Consider the following 23,935-nt stretch of genomic DNA (forward strand, 5'->3'; position numbering starts at 1 on the left):
TGGCAAAATGCCTGGACGAGGGTGTAAGCCCTTGTACACACGGTCGGAGATTCCAACAACCAAATCCGTCGGATTTTGTCCGAAACTGTTGCATACACACGGTCGGACAAAGTTGTCGGAAAATCCGACGTGATGACGTTATATCGTTACGACGGGACTACGTTCACGCTAGTAGCCAATAGCTTTGGTGTAGAATTTGATCTGAGCATGCGTGGCACTTTGTCCGATCGGAATTCTCTACACATGTTCGGAGTATGTCCAATCGGAGCACTGTGTCGGAAAATTTTACCAACAAGTTGGAAAACTTGGTCCATCGGATACTCCGACGGAAACAGTCCGATGTAGACCACACACAGTTGGAATATCCGTCAAAACGGTCCGATCCGACACATTCCGTCGGAATCTCCGACCGTGTGTACACCACTCGGTCCTCATGAAAAGTCAAATATGGCTCTTTACAAGAAAAGCAGCAAATTCTGAAATCCTCCTTGCTGAGGATATAGCAACCAAAAATACCAACTGCCTTGTCAGAAAGACTAGGGGAAAATATTGCATCGGTTCAAATGGCTGTTTTTGTAACACAGACAAAACTAAGTTCAAGTCCCAAGGGTTCAAGGGAGGTTTGACGGGCGGATTTAAGCCACGTCACCCCTTGTATAAAGCCCTGGACTAACGAATGAGTAGCAAATGGTCTTTGAAAGAAGACCGATAAAGCCGAGACTTGGCCTTTAATAGTACTTTTGGCCAAATTCATTTCTACTCCTAATTGTAGAAAGGCAAGAATTCTGCCTATGATATCTCCGAGGGTGCCAATCCTTGGATTCACACCAGGAAACAAATCCTCCAGACTCTATAAAATATAGTTCTGGAAGCTAGCTTCCTTGCATTAATCGGGGAAGAGATAACTGACCCGGAAATCCCACGTTTCTTCAGAATGTGGGTTTCAATAGCCAAGCCATTACATTTAGAGACCGTAAGGAAGGATGGAATATTGGTCCCCGAGAGAGCAGATATGGCCACAGTGGGAGGGACCATGGGCCCTCCACTGCCATCTTTACGATTTCGGCATACTATGACCTTCTGGGCCATGCTGGTGTCACCAGAATTATCGGCTTTCTTTCCAGCTTGATCTTGCAAAGAAGAAGTCGAGGCAGCAACTGAATAGGGGGAAATGCATAGATCGATGAGAACTGATCCCATGGGGGTCACCAATGCATCCATTTGATGGATCCCTTGTTCTGGACACAGTTGGCCAACTTCGTGTTGAACCTGGATGCTAGAAGATCCACGTCTGGAGTCCCCCATATTTGTCAGACAGCCCAAAATATGTTGAAGTGAAGAGACCATTTCCCTGGGAATAACTGCTGGTGACTTAAGTAGTCCGCCTGCCAATTCTCTACTCCTGGAATGAAAATGGAACATTTCTTTCTGCCCAAGTTAGAATATGGTTCACCTCTTTCTGTGCTGAGAGACTTTTGGTGCATCCTTGGTGATTGATATAGGCCACAGTTGTAGCATTGTCAGATTAAATCCTAACAGGACAATCCCGTAACCTGAAAGTCCAGGCCTTTAGAGGCAGACATACTGCCCGAATCTCTAGGATTTCGAAGGACAAGATTCTTTCAGTTCTTGACCACTGTCCTTGGACTATTGTCTTTTCTAGTACTGCTCCCCAGCCTGAAAGGCATCTGTCGTTACCACTTTCCAGATGACTGGTTTGAAGCATTGGCAAGTCTAAAGCTTGAATTGTTTTGTTCCAAGCAGACAGGATACTGTTTTGCAACAGTCTTGAATGGAACTGGGCATAGGGAACTGCACCATGGTTCCTAGCAACCTCATGCAGAGGCGAATGGAGGGATTGCCATTTGACCTGGCCCTCCGCACCAGCTCTCTTATGGAGTTGATTTTTGCTTGAACACCCTTTCCTGGGCTGTGTCTATGATCAGACCCAAGTACTCCAGCCTTTTTAGCGGCATTTAAGGAACATTTGTCTAGGTTGAGAATCCAAGCCAAACTTTTCAGATAGTTGATTGTAGTGCGTAAAACGAGTCACCGATTGTCTAGGTATGCTATAACTGTTATGCCCTGTGCCCTTAACCTGGCTAGAGGTGGGGCCAGCACTTTGGTGAACATCCGGCGTGCTGTGGCTAGCCTGAGGGGCAGGGCTACAAACTAGAAATGCTGCTGTTCTAACTTTTGCAACCCATACATGTCCCACAGCTCGTGTGTCCCTATTTATCTTTTAGCCTGCCGTGCGTCCTCATGGACATTGGCGGCACTTGCGTCTAGAAAAATACAGCCACAGTAACAAACTTAGCGGGACCTCCAATTCCTCCACAGTGGGGGGGGGGTAATATAAAGTTGGTGCAGCGCTGCTGTCCCCCCCAACTCTCTGATCCCATCAGGGGGAGAAAAATACTTTTTTTGCAGATTTCTTTTTTACCTTGCAAACCTCCTTCCACGCGCTGTGCAGCCAGATACAGACTGAGCTAACAGTGAAGACAACAGAGTAAGGTATGTGAATAGACTCCATCTAGTGAAGATTTTAAGGCATGGCAAAATTTTTTCCTTTAATGGAAGAAACACAAAAGATGTTTTTAATACCCAAGTTTCCTCCCTTACCTTACCCTCTCCTCAGGATTTTGCTGAATTAACAGAAAATCCAACCTTCACCCATCACGGTGGGCTGCGTTTAGCAAACCTTCAAGGACTGGGTCCCTAAAACGGGGTTCCAACTTCTTTGGGCCATGTACAAGCAGGGGAGCACACAGGCTTCTTTGGAACCTGGGTAGATGACAGGAATGCTAGCTGTGGGAAACTGCTGAGGATAGCAAAATGATTCCCTATGATTCCCTGATGGCCAGGACAGGGAGACCGCAGGTGAATTTCTGGAGGTATCGACAGTTACACAACTTTTTCGAAATGCACCGTAGCTCTATAAGAGACGTTACATCACTCACTCCTTTTGAGAAATTATTCATAGCAGAGAAACCAATTCCTCGAATGGTCTCAGAACTTTATCTACTACTGGGCGCCTCCAAGCCCTTCTTCATTCGTGCCTGGGAGAGAGATCTAGGACAGACCTTCACTGAGCCTCAATTGACATAACTCTACCAGCTTAGCCACTCCAGCTCCGCAGATACTTAAATGCAGAAGACTAATTATAAACTGCTGTCACGCTGGTATGGGGTCCTGGCCAATTTGGCACGGATGTACCCAACAGGATCCGAGTTATGCTGAGGGGGATGTGGAGGCTGAGGAACCTTGCTACACTTGTGGTGGGAATGCCCACTGATTACACCTTTCTGGCAAGACATTAGGGAGCAGATCAAGGAAATCCTGAGGATAGATGTCCCCCCTCACCAGTCCATTTTCTCCTGCATATCTCTCCCATGCCAATCAGTCATTACAAAAAAAAAACGCTCTGCCCCACCTGCTGAACGCAGCAAAGCGGCTTCTCCCAATCTAATGGAAGAAGACACAGGTACCGGGCAGGGAGGAGTGGATACACAGGGTAAATGAGATCAGAGAAGCAGAGGAATGGATCTCAACATGTAAAAACACAAAAGAGAAACATATAACCAGATGGTCACTGTGGACGGATAATTTTTCCAACCAAATTCGGGTATCATCAAGCCTAGATGTGTCACTGTTGAAGCTAACAAACTCAACTTTTGGTCAACGTGTCGTCCTTGCTAATAGCCGAACGTGACCTCCCAACCCATCTTAAATCAGAGCATAGACCTCGAGTGCAACATGTACACTTATTACAGAATGAGACATCGCCGCAAGAGAATACTATCAGCTCAAGATTAGCTCCTAACCCCTTCCCCTTCTCCCCCCCCCAATTCCACATCCCCCTCGCTCCTAGTCGTTTCTTGCCATAATTGTGCAATGTTAAAAAGTTACCCAGTTAAAAGGCCTGGAAACTGGTACCCTAACCATAACAGGTGAGTTGGGCGAGGCAACAGGATCTCGGCCAATACCACAGTAGCCCACGGAGAAGCGAACGTGACTACGCCGGGCACCCCAGCTGGGGCCTGGATGTGGTCAGGGCTTGGGTGGGTTGCCGGAGGAGGTTAGGCGGAGGTCTTAATGACCCCCCCCCCTCTGGTGTGGAACCCAGGCTGGAAAGCACCAGGGTGGACTGAGGGCAGAGCACCCCCCCCCCCCCCGATGACACATAATGCTATAAAGCAAGTGGCCGACCAGGAGGAGGGATGCGCGCCCAGATAGCTACCGATCAGCCAACAAACCGAGGTCCTGTACATGCCACAGTTGAAAGATAGGAGCAACAGGGCCATATACTATGAATAGGAGAACAACCTCCCTGATGGTGTAAAACGCCTTTATTTCCTCATGTTCTCTCCTTTATACTGTTCCTGAAGAAATTATAAAATGTTGGTCACTGTTACACGTGTTATACCTAACTGTAAAGCTATGACTAACCCAATAAACAAAGTTTACAAAAAAAAAAAAAAAAAAAAAAAAAAAGTATTGAACAGGTCACAATTTTTCTAGGCAAATTTCTAAACGTGCTATTGACATGAAATTTTCACCATATGTCAGTTACAACCCATGCAATCCACGCATACATAAAAGAAGCCAAAAGAAATAAGTTCAGAAATTAAAGTTATGTGTAATAAAATAATAAAATGGAAGGACACAGGGAAAAAAAAAAAAAAAAAAAGTATTGAACACATGAAGAAAGGGAAGTAATAAAAAAAAAAAAAAAAAAAAAAAAAAATATATATATGGAGGCATGGAAAGCCAAGATACCAGTTGAAATCTATCAGTAATTAGACAGTAATCCTGCCCCTTGTCAGTGCAAATTAATATCAGCTGGTTCAGTCTCAACTGTTGGCTTATAAAAAAGGTGAATCATTACCAAGGTTTCACAAAAGAAACATCTCACGATGGGTAAAAGCAAAGAGCTCTCTAAAAGACCTTTGCAACCTTATTGTCGCAAAACATACTAATGGCATTGGTTATAGAAAGATTTCTAAACTTCTGAATGTTTCAGTGAGCACCGTTGGGGCCATAATCCAGAAGTTGAAAGAACATAATTTCACCATAAACTGACCCCCGACTTTCCCCTCACTAGATTTGACAGAGGAGCGAAAATAATGATCGGAAGAGTTATTCAAGAGCCAAGAACCACTTGTAGAGAGCGGCAGAAAGACCTGGAATCAATGCACTCAAAACGCCATGGCCTGTATGCAAGCTCACCACGCAAAACTCCATTGCGGAAGGAAAAGCATGTTGAAGCTTACTTAAAGTTTGCTGCACAACATTTAGACAAGCCTGTGAAATACTGGGAGAATATATTCTGGTCAGATGAGACCAAAATTGAACTCTTTGGATGCCATAATACACACCATGTTTGGAGGTCTAATGGCACTGCACATTATCCCAAAAACACCCCCATGCCAACAGTGAGGTTTGGAGGTGAATGGGCCAAAAATCACACCCGAGCAATGCATGCTACAAACTTTTGCATACAGGAGGCATCTTGAAGTAGTCATTACCAACAAAGGATTTTGTATGAAGTATTAAAAATACATTTCAGTTAGCGTTTAATACTTTTTTCCTGTGTCATCTCATTTTATTATACAAAACTTAATTTCTGAACTTATTTGCTTTGGTTTCTTTGTATGTATGGATTGCAATGAGTTGTTAACAACATGTGGTGAAAATTTCATGCCAATAGAACCTTTAGAAATATAGTTACATAGAAAAATGGTGACGTGTTCAATACTTATTCCACTATCTAATTCACCATCTTTTTATAACATTTGCATAGCCATTCATCCAGCAAATCTTATGTACATTTGTGCTTTGCATCTTTGGATCTTTTATTATTGGTAGTAGTAAAACATATGCATATTAATGAGGCAAGACTTCTGGGGGGGGGGGTTTCAGGAAGTAAAAAGTAACTTGGGGCTGCAGCAGGGTCAAAAGTTAACAATGAATCCATAATATACAGATATGAAAATAGAAGGATATGAACTTTAGAGGAACCTTGCAAAGAGCACTTTCAATTTTTTTCCTGGTGTAACACTTTAATGTTAAATATAGGTTAGGCAATCACCTGCAACAAGAATAAATTAATGTTACAGAAAATTTCGAAAAATGTATAAAAGCTTTCATAAAAACTTACAGCTGCTTTAAATGTAGCAAATTCAGCTACTGCAGATCCCTTGCTCTTGCTGGATATCACAATATGCAATACTTGTCCATACTGAAAAATAAGATAAAAATGAGAAGAATTTAAACAATAAATGAAAATACATTACGGTATATTATATTAATCCACTCTATTTTCAGATGCTATATAAAAAGACTCAAATTTTTCAGATTAATCCCATATTGATAATGCGGCAAACATCTATGACTTTTATACACTTTGCATTCCCATGTCACAGATCTACACCATAATTTATTTTACAGCTTACATGCATGTACAGTACATGTGTACACCTGTAGTAGGATGGGACACAGACACAAATGTGCACTGTATATTTAATAAAACCAGTCTGTTGACAGTCATATTCACATTTGCTTTTTATTGTAGAAAAAGGGGAAACTAATGTCCGCAAAATTCCCCTCCTACAATGCCATTTCTGCAAGGTCCCTCACCGTCTTCTTCCAGGTGCTGAGTCTTGAGCCATCTTGATATGCTGGCATTAGATGGTGCACCTCTTGTGCATGTACAGAATACATTCAACCTTGCACCATGTTGAATATTGTACTCTTAGCTGCACAGGCACAGTTCAGTATACATTTTAAAAATGGTGGCCAATAGGCACATAGGTTTGTTTTATTGCAAAAGATTTAGAATTTTTTTCCTGCAAGAACCTGCCCACAATCCCCCCCCTCCCCCACCTTTAGTTCTGCTAAAAAAAAAAAAAAAAAAAAAAAAAAAAAAAAAAATAATCACACAATCCGCTCAATGTTTCACGGACGTGCAGGACCCCTGACATAGCTTCATAAAGAGGTCCTGGGCGTCCCCAGAAAGTTGCACATTTTATTGTGCGATTAAATGTAATAAAAAGGCACACTTGTTTAACTTGATTTTGATCGTTTTACAAATACCAAATGATGGTCATCACAGCACCCAGGGAGATTCTGCTCGGGGAGCAGCGAGAACCGAGCCATTGGCGTTGTTCAATCACTCTGTTTTCAGTGTAGAGGTGCTGGGGAACAGATGCAGCAGGTGGACTGAAATATGATTTAGGGGGAAGAAAAAAAAAAAAAAAAGAAAGCATAATAAAAAAAAAACCTTTACCTTTCAGGGATAGGGACAATTGTAGACACTCAGGTTGAACTGGTGTCTTTATTCAACCTTACCAACTATGTACTTCTATTTTAACCAGGGTTCCTCTAGAGGGAACAGTCCACTCATTAGGTTAACCCCCTTCCTGATAAAATGCCTCTCGGCTTTTGTAAGAGTTTTAAAAGCCGGGAGGTGGGCATTTGGGTCTTGTGGCCCCCTGTATTTGGCTCTCACATGATTGGAAGGTTCCCGATCAAAAGTATGCATCAGGAGTTTACCACTCCCACTAGCTACGGTGCTGGGAGCACGCATGGAGCCTGCTCTCAGCAAGGCAAGTTGTAAACACAGGGCCGCATATATGCGGCTGCTCAATGTCAAGGCCCTCCCGCCAAGAGCCCGCATATTAGCACACGTACGGCTGGCGCCAAGGGGTTGGTCAACATCTACGTACTCTGCGTTAGGTCTCTTTCAGACGGGTGTTCCCATTAGGTCCTTCTGTCAGTTTTTCAAGCGGACCTGATCGAAATGGCCATTCATCCCTATGGACAGGTGGGTGTAAGCAGGTTTAGGTTTATTCACACCTTTCTACATCTAGGTCCAATCAGGCCTGCTGGCAGAGCAGTTCAGAGGTAGCCGGGTGTAAAAACAGACAGTAGTGTCTATTTACACCTGGCCTCCCCTCTGCAGATACTAGAGAGACAGACGTGTCACCTGCCCACTCCAACCAGTACGAGATCAGTTTTATAGATCCCCTGCTGATCTCAACAGAATCCACCCCATGTGAAAGGGGCCCAAGAATACAAACTGTCAATCTTTATTAATACTAAAGCTTTGTTTTTTTTTTCCTTCCAAAACATCATGTTATACATACTGTACCTGCTCGGTGCAATGGTTTTGCACAGAGCAGCCCAGATCCTCCTCTTCTCGGGTCCCGCACTGGTGCTCCTGGCCCCTGCCAGGTGCACCACAACAAGCAACTTGTGGCTCCGTGTCCATTCATACTGCCAAAAGCCAGTCAGGAGTGAGAGAGTCCCCGGACTCAGGAATCAGGAGTGTCCCCCCAAAACTCTCATGGACATTGCTGGATTGAGAGGGGGCTCAGGTAAGTATTGGGGGGGGGGCTGCTGCACACAGAAGGCTTTTTAACTTCATGTATAGAATGCATGAAGGAAAAAAAAAAAAGGAAAGGAAAAGGGGGCATTTATAACCACTTCAAATACATTAACATTGTCTTCCGGTTCCAAAAATCAGGCTAAATAAAATGTTTTGCAATGATCCTTTAAACAAAAAGTAATAAAACTATTTACACAATTTGTTATAAAATGAAACTAGAGGATTAGTGATTTTATGATGGCCACACTTTACCACCATTAAGTGGTGTTCACAAAAATACATTTATCAATAAATTTATTACAAGTGAGGTTTACACATGAGAGCCTCCCATCTGCCACCTAAAAATGAACTGGCCAATAATAAATAATAATAATAATAATAAATAATTTCTAAGCATCTGAAAATGATACAAAAAAGTGATCAGAAAAACCCCCCCCCAAAAAAAAACAAAATTTAAAGTGTATGTAAACCCAACTGATGAAATTTGACCTAGGCACATATCTGTAGTGTTTACTCATCTCTCTCCAAAGCCCCCCCCGTGGATCTTAATTCTTTCATCCAGTTTCTTTAAAATTGTGTTCAGTTTACCCCTATAAATTCCTTTGAATCATTACAGAATTTGCAATCTGCACTCTTTTTTTTATGTCGGTGTGTGAAAGAACACATTCCTGGCAACAGTTTAGATGAGCACGTTCCTTCCTGCTGGCCACTGGAGGGTGCATATTTTAGCTGTGCTGATCAGTTGCTTGATTTCTGTTCCAGAAACAGGTCTAATAGAATGTAATCAAGCAACTGTATGTTAATCCCTCCCTTCCCTTATACTGCACATCTAAACCTTAAAGCCTTAATTTCCATCTGCCTATTGTATGCGACCCATACATTAACCCTTTTACCTTTGGATTCCTCTGTGTATGACCTGTACATTTATTGCATCTAGCACATTATTACCAAGCTCAGTGTTAAAACCATTGCACCACCAGCATGTTTCTTCAGTTCTAAAAAATTCTGGCAAAAGAGGAAAAAAAAACTACTTTACAAAAAAAGGTATAATTTGGGATGGATTGACACCTATGCATTTTTAATGCTTTTTGCATTTTGCCCTACAGAAAGTGGTCCATAGGAAACAATGTTAAATGGACTCTAGTGCAAATCTACAAAATGCAAAAAGCACTAAAACTGCATAGGTGTGAATCCAGCCTTAGGGGGCTTCAATGCAGTCCTGGCATTTTTATTTGCGATGTTTTATAAACAGAAAGCAGCATACCGTATATACTCGAGTATAAGCCGAGATTTTCAGCCTCTTTTTTGAGGCTGAAAGTGCCCCCTCGGCTTATACTCGAGTCACCGCTGTCTGACTGCTCGATCAGCGTATCGAGCAGACAGACGGCGGACATTAAAATTCAAAAGCCGCGCCTCCTTCTCCGCCTCCGCCTGTGATAGGCGGAACACTCAATTTCCCAGCAGCCTGTGTTCCGCCTATCACGGACATCGTCTCATCCTCGTACTACGGACGAGGATGAGACGATGTCCGTGATAGGCGGAACACAGGCTGCTGGGAAATTGAGTGTTCCGCCTATCACAGGCGGAGGCGGAGGCGCGGCTTTTGAATTGTAGAATGGCCGCCGAGAAGAGCGGCGATCCTGGAGCGGCGATCCATCGGCACGGCACGGGACGGAGGAGGCACGGGACGGAGGAGGCTCGGGACGGAGGCTCGGGACACAGGTAGGCTGGACACACACACAAGGCTGCACGGACACACACACAGGGATGGATGGATGGACACACACACACACACACACACACACACACACACACACACACAGGGATGGATGGATGGATGGATACACACACACACACACACACAGGGATGGATGGATGGATGGATGGATACACACACACACACACACACACACACACACACACACACAGGGATGGATGGATGGATGGATACACACACAGGGATGGATGGACGGACACACACACAGGGATGGATGGATGGATGGACACACACACAGGGATGGATGGACGGACACACACACAGGGATGGACGGACACACAGGGATGGACAGCCATGTCTCACCCTCGGCTTATACACGAGTCAATAAGTTTTCCAGTTTTTTGGGGGTAAATTGGGGGCCTCGGCTTATATTCGGGTCGTCCTATACTCGAGTATATACGGTAACTGTTTTTTAAAAATTTCGGTAAAATTAGATTATAATATCAATAATCAAAAAAACAACAAGCCGAACAATTATTTAATGCCTTCCTTCTTTTGCATTTCCATCATATCTGGGGAGATAGTCTGTGTTTTTATTACATGGAGAATAAGCGTTTAAAAGGAGGAAAGGGTTTACCAGCACCACGCCAGCCTTCTCTATTACATCTGAATAAGTCAGCAGTGTGAGGTGAGCAGCCTGTGAGACTGGTAAAGGAAAGCACAAGCATTTAGGATATTGCACCATGTTGATGTATTGATTTTTTTAATTCACTTCAAATCATTCACAGATACCATATATGAACTTTCAGAAATATATGATATAAATGATATATATTTTATAGCGCAGCACTGTAATGATTTGCACCTTTTAAGTGACGTGAGAATACTTGTTAGTGATAGCAGCTATTAAAAATTAGTTTACACTACTTTTTTCACGAGACTGCACAGATTTAGTTTTTCACTTTATACAAATTACTTAATCCCACCAAAAGAAAGCCCCATGTTACTGAAAACAGAAAAATGGTCTGGTAATGGCCATGTGAAGCATGCTGGTACTGAAGTGGTTAAATACAAGTTTAAGTTGGTATAACAATCCCCCAGCCTTCTTCCTTAGAGCCTAAATACATTCAGCTGTGACCAAGCCCCCTGCAGATCCATATATTTATCACATCCGTGGCTATGGTAACCTCCCAATCTGCAGTCAGATCAGAAATAAATGAATATCAGAAGGCCAGGCTGTCCACTAATATTCCATAGACTTGAATGGGACGTTCCAACTGTATAGGTTGTTAGTGCACACATGCAGGCAGAATTGCACTACCGCCGGACTGCAGACGGGGGGGGGGGGGGGGGGGGGGTGGGTGAAGAAATTATGGCTTAAAAGTTTCAATCTTTAATCCTAACCATAATAAATGAAGAAAAAAAATAAAAAAAAAATTATTTTTTTATTTAAAGTACAACACACATGCTTTAAACAGGATTCCATTTATGTTTCCTTGGTATAGGTCTGGCATCTTCCAACTTCGCCATCTGGTGCATCCGGTATCTCGCAAACTCCTATCCTTTCCTGAGCTTCAGGATGAATATGACATTCCAGATCGACTTTTTTTCATACATTCAATTTAAACATTATTTCCACTCCAGATCCCCTGACCTGACTTTGGCCAACCCGAACACCTTTGAAACTTTGTGCTCCCAAGGTCCATGCCAGAAAGGACTTGTATCCTCTATATATAGTGTCCTCCACAATTCAACCTCGCCCACCACGGAAACACATCTCTACATGAGAAGATGGGCTACAATTTTACCGTCCCCCTTAACCATTTCTCAATGGCAGGACATTTGGACTTCTACTTCTAAAGTCTCCAGATGTGTGGAGCAGAGAAGGACGGCCTATAAGATACTAATGTTTTGGTACAAGACCCCTGAAATGTTACATAAATATGATCATTCCATATCCAAGCTGTGTTGGAGATGCCTAAGAGATGAGGGCACCCATTACCATATTTTCTGGAGCTGCCCTTTGATTATACCTTTTTGGTCTATGGTCCAATCTCTACTACAATCTGTTTTAGAGGTAGATATCCCGTTAGACCCTAAACACTACTTGTTAGGCCTACCTATCGCGGCGTTATCCAAGCACGCCAAGAAACTGACAGCCTATATTCTCCTAGCTGCCAAGAGAGTGATTCCTGCTCTTTGGTTGTCCCCCTCCCCTCCGTCCCAGCCGCAGCTAATTTCTGCAATTGCATACATACGCAGGATGGAACGTATGACTGCGCTGGTACAAGACTCTCTACCTACGCTTTCTAAAATATTGGACAGGTGGGACAATTCCACGTTTAACCCGGAGACGACACCTTAATTTATGGCTCTTTACTCTCGGGAATGTTTTTCTCAGGTTTGATCTTGGGATTCATACTCCACGACCCCTCCCGCAAATACAAATACATCTCTTGGTCTATTTACATATCCTTATTGGCAGATTCGTGGCGTGTCCTTTTCCCCTTACCTTTTGACATGCTGTATTAAACTGTTAACGTTTTATATCCCGCCTGTGGCGGTTTTCTTTGTTGCTGTTGCATTGTCAATTTTGATTATTTGTATCGGAATGTACAAATTCATCTGTTGTACAAAAACCTTTTTCTCAATAAATATACATTTAAAAAAAAAAAAAAAAAAAAAAAAAAAAAAAAAACACAGGATTCCATTACAGTAAGACCAAAGAAGAACATGAGCAAACCTTCTCTAGAAGCCTCATGAGAACATCTTCTGAATATCCCCCTCTTGTCTCATCTTCTTTTTTACATTTCCACTTTAACTGTTGATAAAAAGAAACGAAAACAGGATTAAGTAACCTGGTGGTCGATTTTAAAACCATGTACTGTGTGCAATGCAACCCCCATTGTGGCCAAAATAGGATTTTTTTGTACTCACCATAAAATACCTTTCTCTGTAATTCACCGACCAACACAGCTCCTCTTAGCCATTGGGTTGTTAGCCTTATCACTAGGAGAATACTAGGCATTAGTTGTAACACAACTCAGAAATCTTAGTTCCGCCCAGGGGGGGGGGGGGGCGGTCCCTTGGGTAACAACCCTCCCGTCTGCCAGCCAGACCTCAGTACATCAACAAGCAGTATAACGTAAAGAGAAAAAATAAAAAATAAATAAATAAAAAAAGGAGGGGCGGGTGCTGTGTCGGTTGGTGAATTACAGAGAAAGGATTTTTTTTACTCGCCGTAAAATCCTTATTTTCTCTTATATTCACCGACCGACACAGCTCCTCTCTTAGCCATTGGGACGTCGCCAAGCAGTGCTAAACGAGGGGTGGGAAAACAGCATAAAAACTTCATCCACCATGGCAAGTGGAAAATAATGAAACTTTACCCACAGAAAACAACAGTGCGTGAAAAAAAAAAACAAACACCACAAAAAAATAAATAAAAAAAAATAAAATAAAAAAAAAAAAAAAAACACACCACACACCAGGGTATCCTCAATAGGAGTGATTACCAAAAACTGCACCAAAACTGCGTAAGTAATGCAAAAATGCATTAACACAACAGTACCGTGTTTTTATCAAAAAAAACAAAAATATATATTGCAATTTCAAATGCAACTAAACGGCCGCCTGCAAAACTTTTTGGCCAAAACAGGCATTAGCCGATGCACTGACGTCTACCTTGTAGAACTTGGTAAACGTGTGGACAGACAACCAGGTCGCCGCTTTACACACCTGAGCGACCGACGCTTGGTGTCGGAAGGCCCAAGACGTTCCGATTGCCCTTGTGGAGGGGGCCGTGATCGGTAAGGGGGGCACCTGCCCCTTCAAGGTGTAGGCTTGTACCACAATCTCTCTGATCCACCTGGAAATGGTGGCCAACGAGACCGCCATGCCTTTCTTTGGACCAGCCACTGAAAAACAGTGAGCCTGACTTCCGAAAGGGAGCCGTGGCAGACAAATACACCTTCAGAGCCTGAACCACATCCAGAGTGTGAAGGGCCACCTTCTTAGGGTGCTTCGGCTTAGGACACAGAGATGGCAATACAATGTCCTCATTGATATGAAAAGCAGAGACCACTTTTGGTAGCAAAGATGGTTGTGGATGCAGAGGAATCTCCCTGATATTTTCAAACTGCGGCTTTTGAAGCACTGATAACACCAGGTTCAAATCCAAAGGGGTAACGGTGGACGCGCCGGAGGGACTACATGTCGTTCCCCCTGAATGAAGGTACTCACTAATGGAGTGAGACGTCAGGGGTCGCTGAAAAAAAGACAGCCAAGGCTGAAATTTGCCCTTTAAATGGTGCTTAATGCCAATTTCTGGTATACTCCTTGCTGAAGAAACCGCAGGATCCTGGATATAGAAAAAGGAGCGCGAATGCCATCCTTTCTCCTCACACATGGAGATGTAGGCCTTCCAGGTACGATTGTATATCTTCCGGGAGGAACATTTTTGTGCTCTTAACATAGTTGGGATCACCGAGTCCAACAGACCCCAGTTCCTCAACACCTGGCTCTCAATAGCCATGCGTACCAAGGATGCTGAGGCCAATCTGGGGCAACCAGTATGACTGGGATCCACTTGGCTTTCACTCTGTGAAGCAGACGTAACAGTTTCAGTGGAGGAAAGGCGTAGATCAGTTGGTACTGATCCCACGGAGCCACCAGCGTGTCTGCCCACGGATCTCTTGTCCTGGGCACAAATCTTGGCACCTTCCAAATGAGACAGGAGGCCAGCAGATCCACATCTGGTGTGCCCCACTTCAGGCACAGTAACTTGAATATCTCCGGATGCAATGCCCAGTCTCCTGGGTCCAGCATCTGTCGTCTCAGATAGTCCGCCTGCCAGTTCTCCACTTCCGGGATGTAAATGGCTGACAGAGCCGGTACATGTCGCTCTGCCCACCGAAGTATGTGAGCGACCTCCCTGCAGCGGCTGAGCTTCTTGTGCCCCCTTGGTGATTGACGTATGCCACCGCCGTGGCGTTGTCCGACTGGATCCTGATCGGACGCTCTTGCAGTCTCATCGACCATGTGGAGAGGCACAGCCTGATCGCTCTCAATTCGAGCAGATTGATCGGCAACTTGGATTCATTCGTCGACCAGAGACCCTGAGCCAACTGAACGCCCATCACTCCACCCCAGCCGGATAGACTGGCATCCGTTGTGATCACGGTCCATCTCAGAGGCAGGAATGATTTTCCTGACTGAATCACCGGGGACCTCAACCACCATATCAGTGAGTCTGACTGATTGCTCACCTGGATCTGTCAATCCAGGGACAACTAAGATTTGTCCTATTTTGTCAAAATCTCCTTCTGCAGGACTCTGGTGTGAAACTGGGCATAAGGCACTGCCTCGAAGGAGGCTACCATGAGGCCCTCTACTCGCATGCAAAAGCAGAGCGACGACCTCTTGCGGTTCATCAGCAGTTTTACCGTGGATCGGAGAGTCTGCAGTTTGTCTGAAGGGAGAAAAACTCTAGCTTCCATGGAGTCCACCAGCAAGCCTAGGTACTCCATATGCTGGGTCGGTACGATCACCGACTTCTTTAGGTTCAACAGCCACCCAAATTCTTGCAGGGTCTGCATGGTCATCGCCACATCCACCTCAGAATTAGAGGAGGAAGAGGCCCTTAGGAGGAGATCGTCTAGGGATCCCATGTTGCCGTAGCAACGCCAAAACTGGAGCCAATACCTTGGTAAAGACTCGGGGGGCTGATGCCAGACCAAAAGGAAGAGCCACAAACTGGTAGTGGGCTTCCCCGACTGCAAACCGCAGAAATTATTGACGCCGAAGGCATATGGGTATGTGCAGGTCCAAGGACGCTAGAGAGTCCCCTTGATGAAGTGCAGCGACTACTGAGCGAACCGATTCCATTCTGAACCTCTGCACTTTTACAAAGTGATTGAGGGCTTTTAGGTCCAAGATTGGACGTACCCCTTCCTTCTTGGGAACCACAAACAGATTTGAGTAGAATCCCTGGAAGCGTTGCGATTCCGGAACCGGTACAATCGCCCCGCGATTCAGCAAGTCCCTTACTGCCCCCAAGAGGGCCTCCTGGCGAGCCGGGATATGGGTATGCTGGAGGGGAAAAATCTGTTTGGTGGCCAAGAGAGGAACTCTATCTTGTAGCCTGTGGAAATCAGATTGCAGACCCATTGGCCGGATAAACGGGAGGACTACCGGGCTGCAAACTCCCGAAGGCGACCCCCCACCAGAGACATGGGTGGAGGGGAAAACCTTCATGCGGTAGCACTTTTATTCACAGTCTTGGTAGGCTTGCGGTTCCAGGGACGTTTTTCCTACGGCGTGGCTCCTTGGCCTTCCTGGCCTGTGGGAGTAAGGTACTCTTACCACCGGTGGCATTTTTAATGTCAACCAAAGAGGCGCCAAAGAGCTGGTCGCCAAGGAAGGAAAGATCCATCAGGGCTTTTTTGGATGTCTGGCAGCAGACCAGCATTTTAGCCAAATCAGGCTCCTCAGCACCACAGCTGACACTGAAGCCCTGGATAACAGAGGGAGAGTATCCAGGGCCACGTCACAGACATACTTAAGGCCTTGCACTAGTTGGTTTGCTAGTTCCACGCAGACAGGAGAAGCCTGTTGCTCTCTTAATTCGCTGTGCAAAAGTTTTGCCCACTCAGTCAGTGTCTGCGACACAAGTGCGGATGCCAGTACTGGTCGCACGGCTGACCCCACAACCGTAAACAGGGAACGAGCCACTGCCTTGGCCTTCCTGTCCGTGGGATCCTTGAATGCAGGAGTCCCCTCAACCGGGATTGTGGTTACTTTATTTAACCTGGATACTGGAGGGTCTACGACCGGAGAAGCCGACCATTTTTTGAGAAGGCTCTCCTCAAAAGGGTAACACACCACCATGTATTTGGGGACTGAAAAGGTCTGTTGCTGGCAACCCCATTCCTTGTAAGTGAACTTGTCAAAATAAGTCAGATACGGGAACCCCTTAGGTGAACGTGCTGGCTTGCGGGACCCAAAAGGGACCGGTACATCAGCAGAGGGATCCACTGAAACTTCAGGGTATCACACACGGCTGTGATAAGTGATCCAAAAATTGCTTTGTCATACCCAGACGGGGACTCATCCTCACTGTCCAAATGGACCTGGTCAGCGTCCTCTGACAAGACAGAGCAAGGGTCACCAGCCTCAGAAGGACCCGAGTCTGCGTCAGAGCTCTCCCCAGAGGACGGGGGGGGGGGGGGGGCGCTTTAGTGCGTCTTTCTTCCCACACACCGCCTCCATCTTGGCAATGAATAAATTGAGGACCGCCATCAGGGTGTCCATGAGCACTGCGCAGTCCGCGGGTGACCCGGTTGCAATTGCCTGGATTTCAGAGGAACACCAGTTTCTGAAGCCATGCTGACCCTACCCCGTCTGCCACCTGAAAGGAACTTAGGACAGTGACAGTCCCACCCTCCTTGTTGTCGCTGGTTGAGGGGCTCTTTCCCGCCACACTCACCACCCTGAGGAGTTCTGCGCTGTCCCAAAAGTAGTGCCTGTAGTCCCTGAGTGCTCCCAAGTGCCAAAGCTGTGTCGGTGGCAGCAGCCAGAAATAGCGCCAAACCGTTATAGAAATGTGCTCAGGCTTCAATAAAATGGCAGCCCATCATCAAAGGACAAAGACAGAAAACACAGGGAAAATGGCTGTGAGAGCACGAGTCATGCTGCTGCAAGAGAACACTGAAAATGTGTTCAGGCTTCCAGAAAATGGCCTCCAGTGTCCTGAATAGGAGATCACTGGGAAAATGGCTGCTGAAGCCCAGGAAGGCATGCTGCCCTCGCCCACACCTAAAATGGCTGCCAGCAGCTCCATGAGGTACAGAAAGAAAAATGCTGGCAGAGAACACAGCGCCCGCCAGACAACAGCAGACCCTCACAGGCACCTTCCAGGGGCATAAAACATAGGACCCAGGACACCGCTAGAGCCAGCCCCCCCCATCCCAGGTGAGAGCCCACCAGAGAGCCCCTGTATATGCACACATACACCGCTCAGCAGCCACACGCAGCATCCCCCAGTGGAGGGGGGGGGGGAAGATAGGGACAGGGAGAGAAGAGAGGGAGGCAAGGGACCCCCCCCCCCCCTATTGACCTTCCAGGGAATGCCCAGCTGCTCAACCCCACAGAGGCAGGGAGAGCTGTACTTGCCAGTCCTGAAGCGCTGGGAGACATTTCATTGCAGAACCACTCACTGATCAGTACAGGGTGGCTGCTGGCCTCGGCCCACTGTGACGCAGACATCAGTAGCCCGGTCATATGTGGGACCCGGAGCATAAAAGCTCACCGACCACCTCTGGAGCTGAGGTTTCGTTGTGGCCTGCCGAGTGCGTAACTGCGGCCTGCACATGCTCGATGGCAGGACTGGGGAGATTACACCTGACTGTCACCCAGTCAGCTGTTGATAGCAGATCACAGGATCATTCATCTTGCGCAAAAAGACAAGCTTATGCATATAAAAAAAATAAAGCACGGACCGATGGGCCCGCAGGGTTCCTAGGTCCTTCTCTAGGAAGAATAAAATGGCGGTCTGTCTGGCAGATGGGAGGGTTGTTACCCAAGGGACCGCCCCCCTGGGCGGAACTAAGAGTTCTGAGTGTTGTGCTACAACTAATGCCTAGTATTCTCCTAGTGATAAGGCTAACAACCCAATGGCTAAGAGGAGCTGTGTGGGTCGGTGAATATAAGAGAAAATATGCTTAAGTCAATAGTAAATTACTCCTTGGCGTGAGAAGCAGCTTTATCATAAAGAAAACTAAATTATATAAATATATATATATATATATATATATATATATATATATATATATATATATATATATATATATATATATAATTTTTTTTTTATTTATTTTGAGCAGAAGATGTGGAGCAAGAGAGGAAGGGGAGATGTGGAAGAGACGATCAGGGAGTATGTAAGGTCCACTTCTCAAGCAGTCCAATGACTAAGTTCAACAAGGTGGTGGTTGAGATTGCCTAAAACACAGCGAGAGAACCAGGGATACCACACCAGTTTAAATTTCTTCATGTACCACTGGGCATGACCACCAAATATGGAAAGCAGGAGGAAAGATTGGATGGGTATACTTGGGCCAGTCTGGCAGGAACTAAATGCCAATGGTAACAAACCTTGTAGTTTGTCTTGACTGCTGCCGCATGTCTAGAACTTGATTTAGTACTATGCGTAATTTTAACCCACTCCTGCAGTTCTAATCATGTCTCCAAATCTCTCCCAAGCTTATACATAAGAAAGAAGGTGCAGATGAGAGTTTGGAAACCAAAGTGGAGTACAGGAGGGAGATCAAGTCCAGAGAATGTGGGTCCTTATGATTCAAATGCCGATTCTGTCTCCCTGGAACGTCAAGGTATAAGAAATAGAATGCTTTACCTGTAGGTAACGGAACAGCTCTGATAATTTTACAAATCTTTCAATAGAAGCAGAAGTGATAGAATAAGAAACACAACCCCTTTTAGGTATGAGTTTGCTGATTGGGTCCCTCTGGTGAAGATTTCCCTTTACTTCTCAGCCCTGTTGACAACATTGTCCCAGTGTCAATAAGTGGGAATTTCCAATAAAGACATAGGCAGCAATAAAAGCCAATCAGGGGTGACTGACCCCCCCCCCCCCCTCCCCAGTCCCCCCAACCTTATTTATCTATATTTATCTCAGGGACCCAAGTGAGAACTACATTTGAATTCCTGGGTAATTTTACGGGGTTCCCACTTCCCTTAATTATTGGACTGTCATGATGATCATATAACTGGCAACCACACTGACTGGTTCGGATTGTTAGGCATTGACACCGTCTAAGAACTAGGATCATGCAAGTTCTCAGCTGAAATATTCATAATGTTCTAATGGCAGAGCTGTCCCTAACAACATTAATATGTAGACTGCAGTGGTCTAGTGTTTAAGCTTCTGAAAAACGATGTGTGATTTTAAAAGAGAAATGTGGCAAGTTAAAAAATGAAAGACTGTCCAGAGGTGCTGCTGTTTTTCCCAATAACAGGGTCTCCTGAGGTCGCTGGTTCGAATCCCAGCCATGACACTACCTGCCTGGAGTTTGCATGTTCTCCCTATGCCTGCGTGGGTTTACTCCGGTTTCCTCCCACAATCCAAAGACATGCAGGTAGCTTAATTGGCCATAGTATATGAATGGGGACCTTGGATTGTGGGCTCCTTGAGGATAGGAACCGATGTGAGTGTGCAATGTACAGGGATAGGGAAAATTGTAGGCACTCACTCAGGATGGACTGGTGTCTTTATTCAACCTTACTATGAAACTAGAGGAGGGATTAACGAGTTGTGGAAGCACAATTCTCCCACGACTCTACTAAACTTAGAAAATAGAGCACATGCTGCTCCTAATTAACAAAAAGTTGCACAAGCCCCTTTTTTCAACAGCTCGAAGAACTTGTAGCTCTGTTCAGACATCCTGGAGCTGCACAGTCAAGACGAAGACCCCGTTCATTGTTGGAGCTCTAGAATTACAGAAAGTTACCCGTTTGCCTCTGAGCTATAAAATAGCACACAACACCTCCCAGTGCCTGGAAACACGTTAGCCTGGCTAAAACGTGAAATCCTACAGACCGACCCAAAATTTATTCCCAGTGCTTGGCTTTCCACTACAGATTTCTTGCGTTTTGAGCGTTTTCAGGTCAGGAATACATAAATCAGCAAGCTGTACTATTGGTATATTAAAATGAGTAAATAATGATGTTAACAGAATGATGTTTTAGCTTTGCATCCTCTTCCCCCCCCCCCCCCCCCCCCCCCCCAAGAAGTATGACATGGTCCCTAAATTTACTTTTTAAAACAAACACATTAGTATGAAAGAAAAAGATTTAGTTACCTTTATTTTAGCAGATTCTTTTCCCCACTCTGTGTTTCCGCCCCTGTTACCTATAAGAAAAAACTGTTTTTTTTTCCAACTAAAAGAGCAAGTTCACAAAATTGTTATAAAGTCCCCCAAACCCTGGCATGCTCAATACAGTAAACCATGCTACCCCAGCAGGTCCTTAGCTACGGCGAGTACAAAAATCCTATTTTCTCTTATATTCCCCGACCGACACAGCTCCTCTGTAACTAAATGGGACGTCCCCAAGCAGTGCCAAACGAGGGGTGGGAAAAAACAGCATTAAAACTTCATCCACCATGGCAAGTGGGAACTAGTGAAACTAAACCCACAAAAAAACAGCAGTGTATGGAAAAACACACCGCCATATAACCGGGTAGTCTCAACAGGAGAGATCCCCAACACCGCAAACTTTATGCGGAAGTAATGCAACAGTCCATTAACAAACAGTACTGCGTTTTTATCGAAAAACCAGGAAAAAAAAAAAAAAAACTCAATTGTAACTACACGGCCGCCTGCAAAACTTTGCGGCCAAAACAGGCATCAGCCGATGCACTGAGGTCTACCGTGTAGAACTTGGTAAGTGTATGGACAGACGACCAGGTTGCCTTACACGCCTGAGCGACAGACGCTTGGTGTCAGAAGGCCCAAGACGTTCCGATTGCCCTTGTGGAGGGGGCCGTGACCGGAAAGGGGGGCACCTGCCCCTTCAAGGCATAGGCTCGTACTACAATCTGTCTGATCCACCTAGAAATGGTGGCCGACGAGACCGCCATACCCTTCTTTGGACCAGCCACCGAAACAAACAGTGAGTCTGACTTCCAAAAGGGAGCTGTGGCAGACAAATACACTTTTAGAGCCCTAACCACGTCGAGAGCGTGAAGGGCCACCTCTTTGGGGTGCTTTGGCTTAGGACACAACGATGGTAATACGTCCTCATTGATATGAAAAGCCAAGACCACCTTCGGTAGAAAGGACGGTTGCGGACGCAACACCACCTTATCCCTGTGGATGACCAGATAAGGCGACTTGCAGGACAAGGCCGCCATTTCCGAAACCCTCCTTTCCAATGTTATGGCCACTAGGAAAATCACTTTCTGTGAAAGAGTCAACAAGGGAATCTCCCTGATATTCTCAAAACGGTGGCTTTTGAAGCGTCGACAACACCAGGTTCAAATCCCACGCAGGTAACAGTGGACGCACAGGAGGGACTAAATGTCATACCTCCTGAACAAAGGTACTCACTAATGAATGAGACGCTAGGGGTCACTGAAAAAAAAAAAAAGAAGAAGAAGGACAGCCAGAGCTGAAATTTGCCCCTTAATGGTGCTCAACTTCTGGTCTACACCTTGCTGAAGAAACAGTAGGATCCTGGATATAGAAAAGGAGCGCGGATGCCACCCTTTTTCCTCACACATGGGGATGTAGGCCTTCCAGGTACAATATATTTTCCGCAAAGAAGATTTCTGCGCCCTCAACATAGTCGGGATCACCGAGTCCAAAAGACCTCAGTTTCTCAGCACCTGGCTCTCAATAGCCATGTCATTAGAGCCAGTGATGGTAAAGCAGGGTAAAAGATTGGACCTTGAGATAGGAGGTCCTCTCGCAACGGCAGTCGCCAGAGAGCATCTGCCACCAGACGCACCAGGTCGGTGTACCAGGGCCGCCGAGGCCACCAGGATTACTGGGATCCCCTCGGCTTCCACTCTGTGCAGCAGACGTGGCAACAGTTTTAGCAGAGGAAAGGCGTAGATCAGCTGGTACTGATCCCACGGAGCCACCAGTGCGTCTGCCCACAGATCTCTTGTCCTGGACACAAATCTCGGCACCTTCCAGTTGAGGCGGAAGGCCAATAGATCCCCATCTGGTGTGTCCCATTTCAGGCACAACAGCCTGAATAACTCCGGATGCAATGCCCATTCTCCTGGGTCCAGAATCTGTCGACTCAGATAGTCCGTCTGCCAATTTTCCACCCCCGGGATGCAAATGGCCGACAGGGCAGCTGCTAGGTCGGTACAACCACGGACTTCTTTAGGTTCAACAGCCACCCAAATTCTCGCATGGTCTGCATGGTGATCGCCACATCCTCTTCTAATTCTGAGGCGGAAGATGCTCTCAGGAGGAGATTGTCTAGGTAACCCACGATCGCGATCCCGCGTTGTCGCAGCAATGCCAATACTGGAGCCAGTACTTTGGTAAAGACTCGGGGGCCTGATGCCAGGCCAAAAGGCAAGAGCCACAAATTGGTAGTGGGCTTCAGACTGCCAAACGCAGAAATTTTTAATGCCGAAGGCATATGGGTAGGTACGCATCCTGAATGTCTAAGGACGCCAGGGAGTCCCCTTGATGGAGTGCAGCAACTACTGAGCGAACGGATTCCATCCTGAACCTCTGCACCTTTACAAAGTGATTGAGGGCTTTTAAGTCCAAAATTGGACGTACCCCTTCCTTCTTGGGAACCACAAACAGATTTGAGTAGAACCCCTGGAAACGTTCCAATTCCGGAACTGGTACAATCACCCCCTGATTCAGCAAGTCCCCCGCGCCCCTAACAGGGCCTCCCGGTGAACCGGGGACGCGGGTATGCTGGAGGGGAAGAATCTGTTCGGTGGCCAAGAGAGAAACTATCTTGTAGCCTGTGGAAATCAGGTCTCCATTGGTCGGATAACCGGGGAGGTCCACCGGGCTGCAAACTCCCAAAGGCGACCCCCCACCTGATATGTGTGTGGGGCAAATTTTCATGCGGTAGCACTTTTGTTCGCAGGCTTGTTAGGCTTGCGGTTCCAGGGACGCTTTTGACGGTCGGACGAAAAAGCTGATTGCGAGTGGAAAAAAAGAGGACCCTTGCCTATGGCGTGGCTCCTTCCTTAGCCTTCCTGGCCTGTGGGAGTAGTGTACTGTTACAACCCATGGCATTTTTAATAATGTCATCCAACAAAACTCCAAAGAGCC

The 23,935-nt window shown here is 45.8% G+C and overlaps 1 protein-coding gene across 1 annotated transcript in view; it reads right to left on the minus strand.

The window, feature by feature from the left end:
- Positions 1 to 23,935, minus strand: part of DNAJC17 (DnaJ heat shock protein family (Hsp40) member C17) — a 113,080-nt gene that overhangs the window by 42,360 nt on the left and 46,785 nt on the right. Inside the window, exons 7-9 of the mRNA XM_077464908.1 lie at positions 20,981 to 21,030; positions 12,850 to 12,927; positions 6,161 to 6,241 (exon numbers count right to left, since the gene is read on the minus strand). Coding sequence (XP_077321034.1) covers positions 6,161 to 6,241; positions 12,850 to 12,927; positions 20,981 to 21,030 — 209 coding nt within the window. The remainder of the gene's footprint in view (positions 1 to 6,160; positions 6,242 to 12,849; positions 12,928 to 20,980; positions 21,031 to 23,935) is intronic.

Source organism: Lithobates pipiens, unplaced genomic scaffold (genome assembly GCF_037356315.1).
Source record: "Lithobates pipiens isolate NorthernLeopardFrog02 unplaced genomic scaffold, aLitPip1_a1.2 Scaffold_30, whole genome shotgun sequence".
NCBI classification, from domain to species: Eukaryota; Metazoa; Chordata; class Amphibia; order Anura; family Ranidae; genus Lithobates; species Lithobates pipiens.